This window comes from Leptodactylus fuscus, chromosome 3, assembly GCF_031893055.1.
Source record: "Leptodactylus fuscus isolate aLepFus1 chromosome 3, aLepFus1.hap2, whole genome shotgun sequence".
NCBI classification, from domain to species: domain Eukaryota; kingdom Metazoa; phylum Chordata; class Amphibia; order Anura; family Leptodactylidae; genus Leptodactylus; species Leptodactylus fuscus.
The window spans coordinates 34,140,555-34,154,766 of record NC_134267.1 but is presented as its reverse complement, the minus strand read 5'-3'; the positions used below and the strand labels follow the sequence as shown (position 1 = coordinate 34,154,766).

Below are 14,212 nucleotides of genomic sequence, written 5' to 3'. Positions count from 1 at the left end.
TGCAAAGCAGCCCCAGAACATAACAGAGCCCCCTCCATGTTTCACAGTAGGGACAGTGTTCTTTTCAAGATATGCTTCATTTTTCCATCTGTGAACATAGAGCTTGATGTGCCTTGCCCAAAAGTTGGATTTTTGTCTCATCTGTCCATAGGACATTCTCCCGGAAGCTTTGTGGCTTTTCAGCATGTAGTTTGGCAAATTCCAGGTTGCCAGATTCAAGTTATTTCTGTGGCCATTGTGGGTTTTTCTTTAATTAAAAATGAGCCTGGTCTAGACTGTGAATAATTTGTCTTTATCTGGTTTGAGGTATGAATTGAATTCTAAGGTCTAAGGCAATTTAAGGATCTGATTTGGGGTCTAAATTAATTTATGGATCTGGTCTGAGGTCTATAGGTAGGGATCTTGTATAGAATCTGAATTTAATAGCCTGGCCTGGGTTCTGAATTCATTATGGAGCGTGGTCTGGGGACTGAATTAATTTAAAGGGGTTGGTCACCCTCAGACCAATATTGACAAACAAATGTACAATAAAAAGATATACAATTTTCCAATATACTTTCTGTATCAATTCCTCATGGTTTTCTAGATTTCGGCTTGTTGTCATTTATTCTGTTACTTCTAGTGGATAAAACTCTGACCATGGTCATGTGATTTATGGTCCATGGTCATGTGATGAGCACACAGGTGCACAGGCCACAACTCACCTCCCCTGGGTGGTCACACATTGACTGAAATAGCATAGTTAGGATATAACTTATAAAAACATATTTCCTGCACATGACATGGCCCCATTTGGTTCATTGTGCACTACATTGCTTTGCTAAATTACATTTATGTCCGCCTTTACATTACCTGTTAAACCAGTCATCGGTATATCGAGGATAGGGATAGGGATCATTGCTGCTGAAATCGTAGCTTGCCTCTGCATTCTGAAATAACAATGGTAGAAAATCTACAGATGTGGTTCAAGAACAAAAATACAGAAATATAGTTAGAGATGCAAAAGAACTGCAATGCGTTATGTGCAAGGGAACAAAAGGACATTAATAATATAAAACCTCTGAGATTGTGATGAGAAAATCTATTACAATCCTTTTCAGCTTGTTATTTATTTTATTTATTTTTTTAACTCAATCAGTTCTAAGTCAAATTATTGGTCTATGTTGAACCCCTGTATTTGGTTGGACTATTATACAACCCCTGGCAAAAATTATGGAATCACCAGTTCCTGAGGATGTTCCTTCAGTTATTTAATTTTGTAGAAAAAAACAGATCACAGACATGACAAAAAACTAAAGGCATTTCCTATGGCAACTTTCTGGCTTTGAGAAACACTAAAAGAAATCAAGAGTGGTAGCCTCAGAGACTGGAAGCAGTTATAAAAGCCAGAGGTGGTGCAACAAAGTACTAGTGATGTGTTGGAGTGTTATTTTGTTTGTTTGTTTTTCATGATTCAATAATTTTTTTCCTCAGAATTGTGTGATTCCATAATTTATTCCCTGTGCGTGTTCTAAAAATCTAACTTTTATTGGCTACCACAATTATTTTTCTGGATTTCTTCTAGTGTTTCTTAAAGCCAGAAAGTTCTCAGGGACTGGAGATTCCATAATTTTTGCCAGGGGTTGTATAACTCCATATTCATCATAGTTATCCCTCTATGGGTCCTGTTCATAACTGATCCATGTTGTACAGATCTGTCTCCCTAGATATATATGGGCACATACTTTATCATCTTGTGCCTCACAAGGAACACACAGGGGAGAATTTATCAAGACTGGCATATTGTACTCCGCTCTCAAATTGCCGGCGATATACCTAATTCATGATGAAACAAACACCTTGTCATGAATTTGGCACATCCTCTGGGAGTCAGTGTGCCTCGGTTCAAGTCTATGCCAAAAGTTAAAAAACGGTGCTTGTGGCAATTTAAGTCATAAGTGGTGCTAAAAAGTCGGAGACCACAAGTTGGGGAGTAAACTGGATGCTCATAATAATGGATGCTCTAAGTAACGCTGGGTTCACACCTGCGTTCAGGGTCTCCGTACTATGGTTTCCGTCTTCTGCATGGCAGAAGACGGAAACCATAGACCGGGTCCGGCCGTGCGCGGCGGTGAGCGTTTTAGGCTCTCCGCCGCGAAACCGGATTTTTTTATCCGGACACAGAGTAGTGCATGTCCGACTCTGTGTCCGGATTATAAAACCCGGTTTCGCGGCGGAGAGCGCAAAACGCTCACTGCCGCGCATGGCCGGACAGCTTTCTCACCCATTCAAATGAATGGGTGAGAAAGTCTCCTGCAGGCTTCCGTCTCCTGCATCTGTTTTATGCAGGAAACGGAAACCTGCAATAAGGACCCTACAACGCAGATGTGAACGAGCCCTTAGTAAACATGTCTCTATTGTTAGCGTATACTATAGCATTGCTTTTATTGGAGAATACAATGTTATGTGTATGATCGACATGGTGGCTCAGTGGTTAGCGTTGACGTTCACTAGGTTTGGGATCGACCAAGAAAAACATCTGAAAGGAGTTTATATGTTCTTGCCGCATTTGTGTGGGTTTCCTCCGGGTACTCTGGTTTCCTTCCACACTCCAAAGACATACTGATAGGGAATGTAGATTGTGAGCCCTATTATGGGACAGTTTCTGACAATGTCTGTAATGTGCTACAGAATATGATGATGCTATCCAAGCTGGGTCATTATCATAGTGTAATATATCTACAAAACCATGCTAAAAAAATTGTGTGGGTAGTCCTCCATTGACCAGCATCTTCACCAGCTTGGCAGAACACTTGTGCTGTCTTGTAGGTGGTCTCATTGGTGGGCAGTCATTGGACAGTACAATTCTATGAGTAACTGAAAGTAATGCCATCAACATCTTTGGAACCAGGCAAGCTACCCCAAAAATAATCCTATTGGCAGATGTAAACCTCTAAAAGTGATAGGACATGACAGGATTAGATCACTCTGATATTCCACCATGACATATGAAATTTATTAGCAATCTAACAGTCCATGCAGAAACTTTCCTAGGAGCAGAGCCCTGCACGCTTGCATAGGTCGCATGCATCTGAGTATGTGTGAAAAGCGATATATTTACACAGCAAGCAAGACCGAAGGAAGTGCAAAGACTACACTTGAAATGCAGCGAATGCCGGAGTAAAATTACAATATATTATAATTAATTAATTTTATGCTAATTTATACCCGCACTCATAAATTACTACCCAGGTTGCATAGAACGTGCCAGGAAAATAGCTCAGCTTTTTTTTAGATAAAAACGTGTCATTGCTGGGGTTTTGTCAAAGACTTTCTAAAGGCTTTATTGTACTCGGCATTGTCATTTAGACTATGGATTATTCAGATTTAACAATCCCGGTTATAAAAAATGAAAGACAGTTTGTATTTGATTCATGATCTTCTCATGAGTTACAATTGCTGTAAATGAATGCATCCCCAAGGATCTCAGTGATGTATCCATGGTTACTCTGCCTGGATATGAATCTGGATAGTTAAAGTAAAGTAATATCAGACATAAATAATTCATGGTATCTCTCTCTACAACTATGTGACCCAGATTTTAAATATCAGGAGTGAATATTAGTTTGCGGCAAACATTAATTCACTGAAAGCATCCGCATTGCTGGGACTCAAACAAATGTGAACTTGCATAATTATTTATTTTGCACAATATTTTCTATGATTTTATAGATTTATTTGCACATTTACTACGCTTAGGATGACTAGACATTGACTTAGTGAAAATAAAAATTTCCTGCACTGAATCTGTAGGCAATGACAAGGTCATTGAACCTGAAAGTGGCTACAGATCTCATAGGTATTCTATGTACCAGTGTATAGATTGGAGACGTGACCTCTGCAACAGGGCAAGGTCGGATTCTTGCGGAATTCATAAGAACAATATCTTTGTGCCTTTTGTGGAATTAGCAGTGCGCAGGACGACTATGATGGCAGGGCTGACGGACAATTTAATGTCATTAACATACCTCCCAACTTTTGAAGAACTGAAAGAGGGACAAAATGTGCGGCGCGCGTAGCGTGCCGCAGCAAATTTAACCCCGCCCGCTTTGTGTTGACTCCGCCCACCCTTTAATTTTTCATGTGCCCGCACACAGTATAATCCTCCGACAGTCACCCGTAAATTATATGTCCCCCCTCTATCTCTCCCCCAGTTTCATATACACCCTTCATCTGCCCCCAGTTTCATGTCCCCCTTCCATCTCTGCCCCCAGATTCATGTCCCTCCATCTCTGCCCCCAGATTCATGTTCCTCCATCTCTGCCCCCAGATTCATGTCCCTCCATCTCTGCCCCCAGATTCATGTCCCCCTTCCATCTCTGCCCCCAGATTCATGTCCCCACATCTCTGCCCCCAGATTCATGTCCCTCCATCTCTTCCCCCAGATTCATGTCCCTCCATCTCTGCCCCCAGATTCATGTCCCTCCATCTCTGCCCCCAGATTCATGTCCCTCCGTCTCTGCCCCCAGATTCATGTCCCCCCATCTCTGCCCTCAGATTCATGTCCCCCCTCCATCTCTGCCCCCAGATTCATGTCCCTCCATCTCTGCCCCCATATTCATGTCCCTCCATCTCTACCCCAATATTCATGTCCCCCCTCCATCTCTGCCCCAGATTCATGTCCCCCCATCTCTGCCCCCAGATTCATGTCCCCCCATCTCTGCCCTCAGATTCATGTCCCCCCATCTCTGCCCCCAGTTTCATGTCCTCTCCATCTCTGCCCCCAGATTCATGTCCCATCTCTGCCCTCAGATTCATGTCCCCCCATCTCTGCCCCAGATTCATGTCCTCTCCATCTCTGCCCCCAGATTCATGTCCCCCATCTCTTCCCCCAGATTCATGTCCCCCATCTCTTCCCCCAGATTCATGTCTCCACATCTCTGCCCCCAGATTCATGTCCTCTCCATCTCTGCCCCCAGATTCATGTCTTCTCCATCTCTGCCCCCAGATTCATGTCCCCTCCATCTCTGCCCACAGTGTCATGCCGTCCCCTCCTTCATCTGCCCCCAGATTCACGTTCCACCTCCACATTAAACTTACCTTCTCCTCCGCTCCCTCGCCGCTCTCTGCGCGCCTCTCTCCCTGACACATGCGGCTGAAGGAAGGAGCTGACACAGGTCAGCTCCTCGCTTCGCCGCTGCGTGTCTCTCTCGCTGACACATATGCGGCTGAAGCGAAGAGCTGACCTGTGTCAGCTCTTCGCTTCGCCGCTGCCGCCGGCTTCTGGTTTGCAGACGCGATGTCACATGTCACATCGCGTCTGCAAACCAGGAGCCGGCGGCAGTGGCGAAGCGAGGAGCTGACACAGGTCAGCTCCTCGCTTCAGCCGCATATGTGTCAGCGAGAGAGACACGCAGCGGCGAAGCGAGGAGCTGAACTGTGTCAGCTCCCTGCTTCAGCCGCATATGTGTTCAACTCAGATCTGCGTCCAGGACGCAGATCTGAGTTGAAATCGGGACATACCTCCCTCCAAACGGGACCGCGGGACATGTCACCCAAATCGTGACTGTCCTGCGGAAATCGGGACGGTTGGGAGGTATGCATTAATCATACATGTATAGAGATGGGTAAACTTCACCAGATCAAATTCGGGGTCACATAGTTGTAGAGCAAGATATCATGGATTGTTTATTTATTAATTAATTATTATATTATACTTAATTATCCTCAGACCTCAAAGTATAATAAGTGGAGACCCAGGAGAGGTGAGTAAAAGTAACAAACTGTTATAACCTTGACTCACCTCTCCTGGACATTCTTGTAGATTCTTGCTTTCTTATTTCCCCTGGAACTCTACTATTTATACCCTGGGGTCTGAGCCTTTTTAATGCATTGGTGGCCCTTTGCAAAGTTTTTGGAAGTTCACCCCCCATTAACTTAATTTCCCATGGCTCAGGGTTCATTGCGCTTCCCTGCTGCAGACATTATTATCCAAAGGCTGAATAATGGAGCATGGAGCGAATAGCTCCCTGCTCCAATGTTGTATCACCCTCTATCGATGTCCTAAGGACACCAATAGAGTTTAAATCACTGCCTACAGTCTGACACAGCGGGACAACACCCGAAATGTGGGACTGACCTGCTCAATCCAGGGCAGCGGGACAACACCCGAAATGTGGGACTGACCTGCTCAATCCAGGGCAGCGGGACAACACCCGAAATGTGGGACTGACCTGCTTAATCCAGGGCAGCGGGACAACACCCGAAATGTGGGACTGACCTGCTCAATCCAGGGCAGCAGGACAACACCCGAAATGTGGGACTTGCTTGCTCAATCCAGGGCAGCTAGGGACCCCCACCAACATGCAGCAGCACTGTTGCTCCTATGGTTAAAGCAGCCCCGAGTCTGAGGTGACCCTAGAGCAGGGGTCATCAACCTTCAGCACTCCTCCAGATGCTGTGAATCTACAACTCCCAACATGTTCGATTCACTTCCATGGGAGTTCCAAGAACAGTACAGTAAGTATGCATGCTGGGAGTTGTAGTTTTACAACAGCTGGAGTGCCGAAGGTGACCTACCCTTGCTCTAGAGCAGGGGTAGGGAACCTTTGGCTCTCCAGCTGCTGTGGAACTACAACTCCCAGCATGCTCCATTCACTTCCATGGGAGTTCCAAAGACAGCAGAGCAAGTATGCATGTTGGGAGTTGTAGTTTTTCAACAGCTGGAGAGCCGTACGTTCCCTACCCCTGCTCTAGAGTATAATAGTGTTTCATGGATGACAGTTGGGTTAAGTCCAAAACTTTTGGAATTTTTTTATTTATTTTTTTATGTAGATTGTGAGCCCCATATAGAGATCACAATGTACATTTTTTTTTCTTATCAGTATGTCTTTGTAGAATGGGAGGAAATCCACACAAACACGGGGAGAACATACAAACTCCTTGCAGATGTTGTTCCTGGCGGGATTCGAACCCAGGACTCCAGTGCTGTAAGGCTACAGTGCTAACCACTGAGCCACCGTGTTGACCCTACTTTTGGAAAATTTGAATCCGATTTGATCTGAATTGGTTTGCCAAAGCCAATACATGTCACCAAAAGCATACCAGTATGACTGCAGCAAAGTAGGTTTCATTATCTACTCAGGATTTCAGATGAAAGATGTTTAGGAAGATAGGAACACAAGGGGAATTTATTAAATTTTGCATTTCAGAATTCTGGTGCAAAAATGTTGAAAAGTAGAGATTTGAAGGTTTTTTACATGGGTTTTAATACATGTTTAACCCCTCTCTGCCGCAGATTTTTTTGTTTTTCGTTTTTGACCCCACATCTTCCAAAGTAAAACTTTATTATTTTTCTGGTCACAAAGCCAGCTTCCTTTTTGCAAGACATTGTACGCCATAATGATACAATGTAAGATTCCATACAATGTAGTGGGAATCGGTAAACAAATTCAGAATGGAGTGGAATTAGAGAAAAACTGCGATTGCGCAACATTTTTTACGTGCTTTGTTTTTACAGTTTTCACTGTACAGCCAAAATGATATATCATTTGTATCCTTTGGGTATTTATGATTACGGCAATACCAAAAATTCTACAGTTTTTTTTAAAAAACCATTTTAACCTTTTAAAAGAAATCCAAAACATTGCAAAAATTTTTTGGGGGAGTTGCCCTATTCTAACACCTAGAGCTTTTTTTTTTGTATTTCCATACACAGGGATACATATGGCATCTTTTTTTGTGTGTGGGGCCAGATGTACTTTTTATTTTTTACCATTTTGAGGAATGTATGATGTTTTGATCACTTTTTTACCAGATTTTTATGGGAGGCGAAACAGCAATTCGATTTTTTTTCTCCTCTACGACATTCAGTGTACTGGAAACATAGTTGTATAAATTTTGTAGACTTGGCATTTTTGGATACCCAGTGTGTGTGTGTGTTTCACTTTATTTATGTACTTTCTTAAGTATTCAAGGGAAAGTGAGGTTATTTGAATTTTTAATTCTTTTTTAATTTAATTTTATTTTTTTAAATCAATTTTATTTTTAGACCTCTAGCAGTTTTGAACCTCAATTGCAGTATATTGAAAAATACTGTTGCTTCTATTACAGACTGTCTAGCACAGCAATCGGTGCGGACATTGATTGCAGGCGATGCTGCCAGGTTTCAGCTGTATAACACAGAGCAGCAGCCATGTTACAATATCAGATCTGTGGGCACCCGACATCCTTTAAGATCTGGGCCCTAACCATAGTTAGAATATTCTCCTGCAGCAAGGATTCAGGTTTGCTACCATAGTCCATTTGGATTTTTAGATGCCAATCCTTCATAGCCATAAGAGATAACGTATTGACGGAGAGGTCTGATAATTGCTTATTCTCTCTGCCCACTGGTTGAGCCAAGTGCACAATACTGTATACAGTGACGTTGAGATGGAGAAGGCAAACAGGAATATAAAGTGCATGGGCTGCTTCAGGCTTTGCAACCTTTTTATGCTACATTTGCATAACAGATATGTCAGATTAGAAATTCCTAACAATAAATTCTGAAGATAAATTAATTATTCATAACTTTTAAGGCTTGTTCATAATTCGGAAAATGAAGAGGAATTTGAAGGGGGACGTCTGACTCAGATTCCTCTTCATTTTCCACCCTCGACTCCCCGCCAATGATTAGGTTCACATGAATAAGCCTAGTAACAAGGAGTCTCGAGGCACGACGTGGCATCTGAATCAGATTGGAATAGATATCAATTCCAATATCAGATTCATTAATAGGCTGGAGCTTCTTAAAAAATGGAGACGTGCCTCATGTCACAAGTCGTATTATGAATGGCATAGGAAACCAGTTTTTTGTTTTATTTACTATTTTCTAGAATTTTGAGTATTTTTATAATTAAATGGACCATCCCTAATGTTTTGCCTCTTTCTAAAATAAACATAACATCACAACAATAGTAACCTAACAACAACCCTACACACCATACAATAGTAACCTGATAACAACCCTACATACTATACAATAGTAACCTAATAATCCTACACACCATACAATAGTAACCTAATAACAACCCTACACACAATACAATAGTAACCTAATAACAACCCTACATACTATACAATAGTAACCTAATAACAACCCTACATACTATACAATAGTAACCTAATAACAATCCTACTCACCATACAATAGTAACCTAATAACAACCCTACACACCATACAATAGTAACCTAATAACAACCCTACACACCATAAAATAGTAACCTAATAATCCTACACACCATACATTAGTAACCTAATAACAACCCTACACACCATACAATAGTAAGCTAATAACCCTACACACACTACAATATTAAGCTAATAACCCTACACACACTATACAATAGTAACCTAATAACAACCCTACACACCATACAATAGTAACCTAATAACAACCCTACACACCATACAATAGTAACCTAATAACAACCCTACACACCATACAATAGTAACCTAATAACAATCCTACTCACCATACAATAGTAACCTAATAACAACCCTACACACCATACAATAGTAACCTAATAACAACCCTACACACCATACAATATTAACCTAATAACAACCCTACATACCATACAATAGTAACCTAATAACAACCCTACACACCATACAATAGTAACCTAATAACAACCCTACACACCATACAATAGTAACCTAATAACAACCCTACACACCATAAAATAGTAACCTAATAATCCTACACACCATACATTAGTAACCTAATAACAACCCTACACACCATACAATAGTAAGCTAATAACCCTACACACACTACAATAGTAACCTGATAACAACCCTACACACACTACAATAGTAACCTGATAACAACCCTACACACCATACAATAGTAACCTAATAACAACCCTACACACCATACAATAGTAAGCTAATAACCCTACACACCATACAATAGTAACCTAATAACAATCCTACTCACCATACAATAGTAACCTAATAACAACCCTACACACCATACAATAGTAACCTAATAACAACCCTACACACCATACAATAGTAATCTGATAACAACCCTACACACCATACAATAGTAACCTAATAACAACCCTACACACCATACAATAGTAACCTAATAACAACCCTACACACCATACAATAGTAACCTGATAACAACCCTACACACCATACAATAGTAACCTAATAACAACCCTACACACCATACAATATTAACCTAATAACAACCCTACACACCATACAATAGTAACCTAATAACAACCCTACACACCATACAATAGTAACCTAATAACAACCCTACACACCATACAATAGTAATCTGATAACAACCCTACACACCATACAATAGTAACCTAATAACAACCCTACACACCATACAATAGTAACCTAATAACAATCCTACTCACCATACAATAGTAACTTAATAACAACCCTACACACCATACAATAGTAACCTAATAACAACCCTACACACTATACAATAGTAATCTGATAACAACCCTACACACCATACAATAGTAACCTAATAACAACCCTACACACCATACAATAGTAACCTAATAACAACCCTACACACCATACAATAGTAACCTAATAACAACCCTACACACCATACAATAGTAACCTAATAACAACCCTACACACCATACAATAGTAATCTGATAACAACCCTACACACCATACAATAGTAACCTAATAACAACCCTACACACCATACAATAGTAATCTGATAACAACACTACACACCATACAATAGTAACCTAATAACAACCCTACACACCATACAATAGTAATCTGATAACAACCCTACACACCATACAATAGTAACCTAATAACAACCGTACACACCATACAATAGTAATATCCACCTTATACACAATACAATAATACAAATAATAAGGATACTACACTTTCCAATAGTCTAAGAATTACACTGAATAACTGAAGGAGACCGAGCTCCTGATCATAAGCCGACTACAGACAGCAAAAATCCGTTTCTCAAGGTATTATGTGCGGGCCGTATCTTTTTAGTCAGGCTGGATGGACTGTTCACGGCAGCTACAACAGCTGAGAGGTAATATAGCAGTGAGATGAATACCCCTGATAGTCTATCTATTGCAAAATTCCATTACTGAGAACATGATAGCTCCATTTCTTCATCAGCCTGTAGCTATATTCAGGTCTTATCTGGCTACACACCCATAAATGCTTGGTGAAGAGATCATTACGGGCCTTTTTTCTTTCACAATCAATATTTGATTGTAGGTAAAGTATAGGTTATCATGTATGGTTTGTGCTCCTTGCTCTATTACATTGGAGAGGATAAGTCTACCACTGTGTAAGATTTCAGATTAAGAATATCTCTCTATTTTTTCTCAAATATCCCTTCAAAGGAAATGCGCCTGCACTGAATATGAGATTGCTGTTACTTAACATTTATACAGTAGTTTACCTCTATGTACAATTTTGGAAATGTCTGCAATTACATATTGCTCTATTAAAGGGAGTCTGTCACCAGCGCAGGCCCTACTGAGCTATAGGCACGCTCACATAGCAGGGGATCAGATGAGTAAACTGCTATTTTCTGCTTCTCGATCCGATTGCTTGGGAACAGAGGGGGGTAGAGAAAAAAAATTACAATTGTGCAAAAATCAGTCAAACCACAATTACTGAATTATACAAAGACTTGGAGTTTGTGGAGGTGGTGAATTTTCCTCTTTAACCCATTCTCGACATCTTTCATAATGGTACAGTGGATACTGGGTGTTTAAATATGGTGGACACTCAGTAGCTGTGGCCACTATAGCTGCCAGGTCTACAGGGGAGACCCTGATCAGTGGGCATTAATCCTCCCATCGAGTCGGTCAAAGCTGACCAAAGGACCATTATTGGGATCCAGGGGTGGCACTCTATCACTATGATAGTCATGAGCCTATGGAAGGCTCCCAGCTTTATCATTGTATGCATTCTCATACAGACTACACTATGCAGCCTGTAATAGAAGTAATGGTATTTTAGCATTTTTCAATTAGCATTGTAATGTATTGCATTAGTGATCAAACTCCCAGAGATTAAAGATCCTTAAAGAGGACCTTTCACCGATTTGGGCACAGGCAGTTCTACTGTATATACTGCTGGAAAGCTGACAGTGCGCTGAATTCAGCGCACTGTCGGCTTTCCCGATCTGTGCCCCGGGTAAAGCGCTATCGGTCCCGGTACCGTAGCGCTTTACAGTCAGAAGGGCGTTTCTGACACTTAGCCAGGGACGCCCTTCTGCCCAGCAGCACCTATCGCGCTGTACTGTGTGAGCGGGGAGGAACGCCCCCTTCTCTCCTGATAATATTCATTTGGATGAGCTGTGTGAGCAGAGGGAGGGGGCGTTCCTCCCCGCTCCACAGTATAGCGCGATAGGCGCTGCTGGGCAGAAGGGTGTCCCTGGCTAACTGTCAGAAACGCCCTTCTGACTGTAAAGCGCTATGGTACCGGGACCGATAGCGCTTTACCCGGGGCACAGATCGGGAAAGCCGACAGTGCGCTGAATTCAGCGCACTGTCAGCTTTCCAGCAGTATATAGAACTGCTTGTGCCCCGGACCGTGAAAGGTCCTCTTCAAGGAGTCTACCTAAAAATTGCATTTAATATATATATATATATATATATATATATATATATATATATATATATATATATATATATGTATCTTAGCTAGACCCTTGAAGGATCTTGAATCACTGGGAGTTTGATCAGCAATGTAATACTGTACATTACAATGCTAATTGCAAAATACCAGCACTTCTATTACAGGCTGGGGGTATATATATATATATATATATATATATATATATATATATATTTACTGTATATATCAAAAGCGCTATTTTTCCTCCCATAAAATTTTTAATAAAGAGTGATCAATAAATTAGACATTCCTCAAAATTATATAAATAGAAAGCACATCTGGCCCCACAAACAAAAGCTGCCCATTAAAAATAGAATTGGAAAAAAAAAAAAAGAATCTTCATATATGTAAATATCAAAAAGTTACAGGTGTCAGAATTTGGCGTCTTACAAAGTTTTTGATTATTTAAGGTATGCAAATGTTAAAAATATATATAAGTTTGGTATTCCTGGAATTGTACTGACTCACAGAGAATGTCATTTTGGTTGTACAGTGAACACTGTAAATACAGAGCCCATAAGAAAGCTGTGCAGATGCAGTTTTTCTCCAATTCCACCCCATCCTGATTTTTTTACAGCTTCCCAGTAAATCGTACCATCATGAAGTACAATTTTTCCTACGAACATTAAGACCTCCTGTGGACTGAAAAATTTAAAAAAAAAAAAAAAAATCAGGAAGGGGTTAAATAATTTAAGGTTATATGATTTCTAGAAATATGAAGGGGCCACATGAACAGAAATCCATATTCCAAGGCTAATTCAGCATGTGCTTTATTAAGTGTATTAATCCTTTGAATCTATGTGTAGTTTAGATATTTCAGAATATCAAAGTAAATAAGCTTGTGTGACCTTTCCAATGACCTAAGTGATGAAACCAATTGTAGCATCTCCTCTGTAATCTTCTAATATGAACAAAAGGATGAATCATCCCTACACAGACAAGTACAGTAATGTTATTGCATTAGCCTTTAAAGACCATCACTACACGTCGTAGTATATCCACCCACTACAAAAGTTGTGCAAGGTAAAAGCTATTGAAAAATAATATCTCACAACACAAAGAAAGGCAATGCCATATCTGGAGTTCATCCAACTACAGCCTCCTCAATTATACCTATTATACCTATACCTATTATACCTATACCTATTATACTTTCATCATTCTCGATCTTATGCCTCCAGAATTTCCACCAGACTTTTCTTCTTGGTGTTCTTCAAGATTCAGTAATTGCCAGGATGGGGATGACCTACCGCCAATAGTGATGGGCATCTCCATACATTTACATGTCTTAGCAACAGGACATGATCATGCATTCTCTCAGTCGGGCGCATCCTAAAACCATCTATTCAGGTTCCTTGTAGATGTGGTCTTGCAACTGGGGGTAGGGATGGGGAAGCAAACTGCTACCCTCTGATGTTTGGTGGATTCCAGTCAGGGGAACTTACTATTCCCTCTAAAATCTGCCATACATGGGAATGGTTTGGTGTCTTTTTTTTGTGCAGTCATTTTCTGTAACCTAACCCACTTAAAAAAAGC

General features: G+C 40.9%; 1 protein-coding gene across 1 annotated transcript in view; it reads right to left on the bottom strand.

Annotated features, from left to right (window-relative positions):
• The window catches only part of PCSK2 (proprotein convertase subtilisin/kexin type 2), a 123,983-nt gene that overhangs the window by 25,705 nt on the left and 84,066 nt on the right, over positions 1 to 14,212 (bottom strand). Inside the window, exon 6 of the mRNA XM_075267381.1 lies at positions 853 to 929. Coding sequence (XP_075123482.1) covers positions 853 to 929 — 77 coding nt within the window. The remainder of the gene's footprint in view (positions 1 to 852; positions 930 to 14,212) is intronic.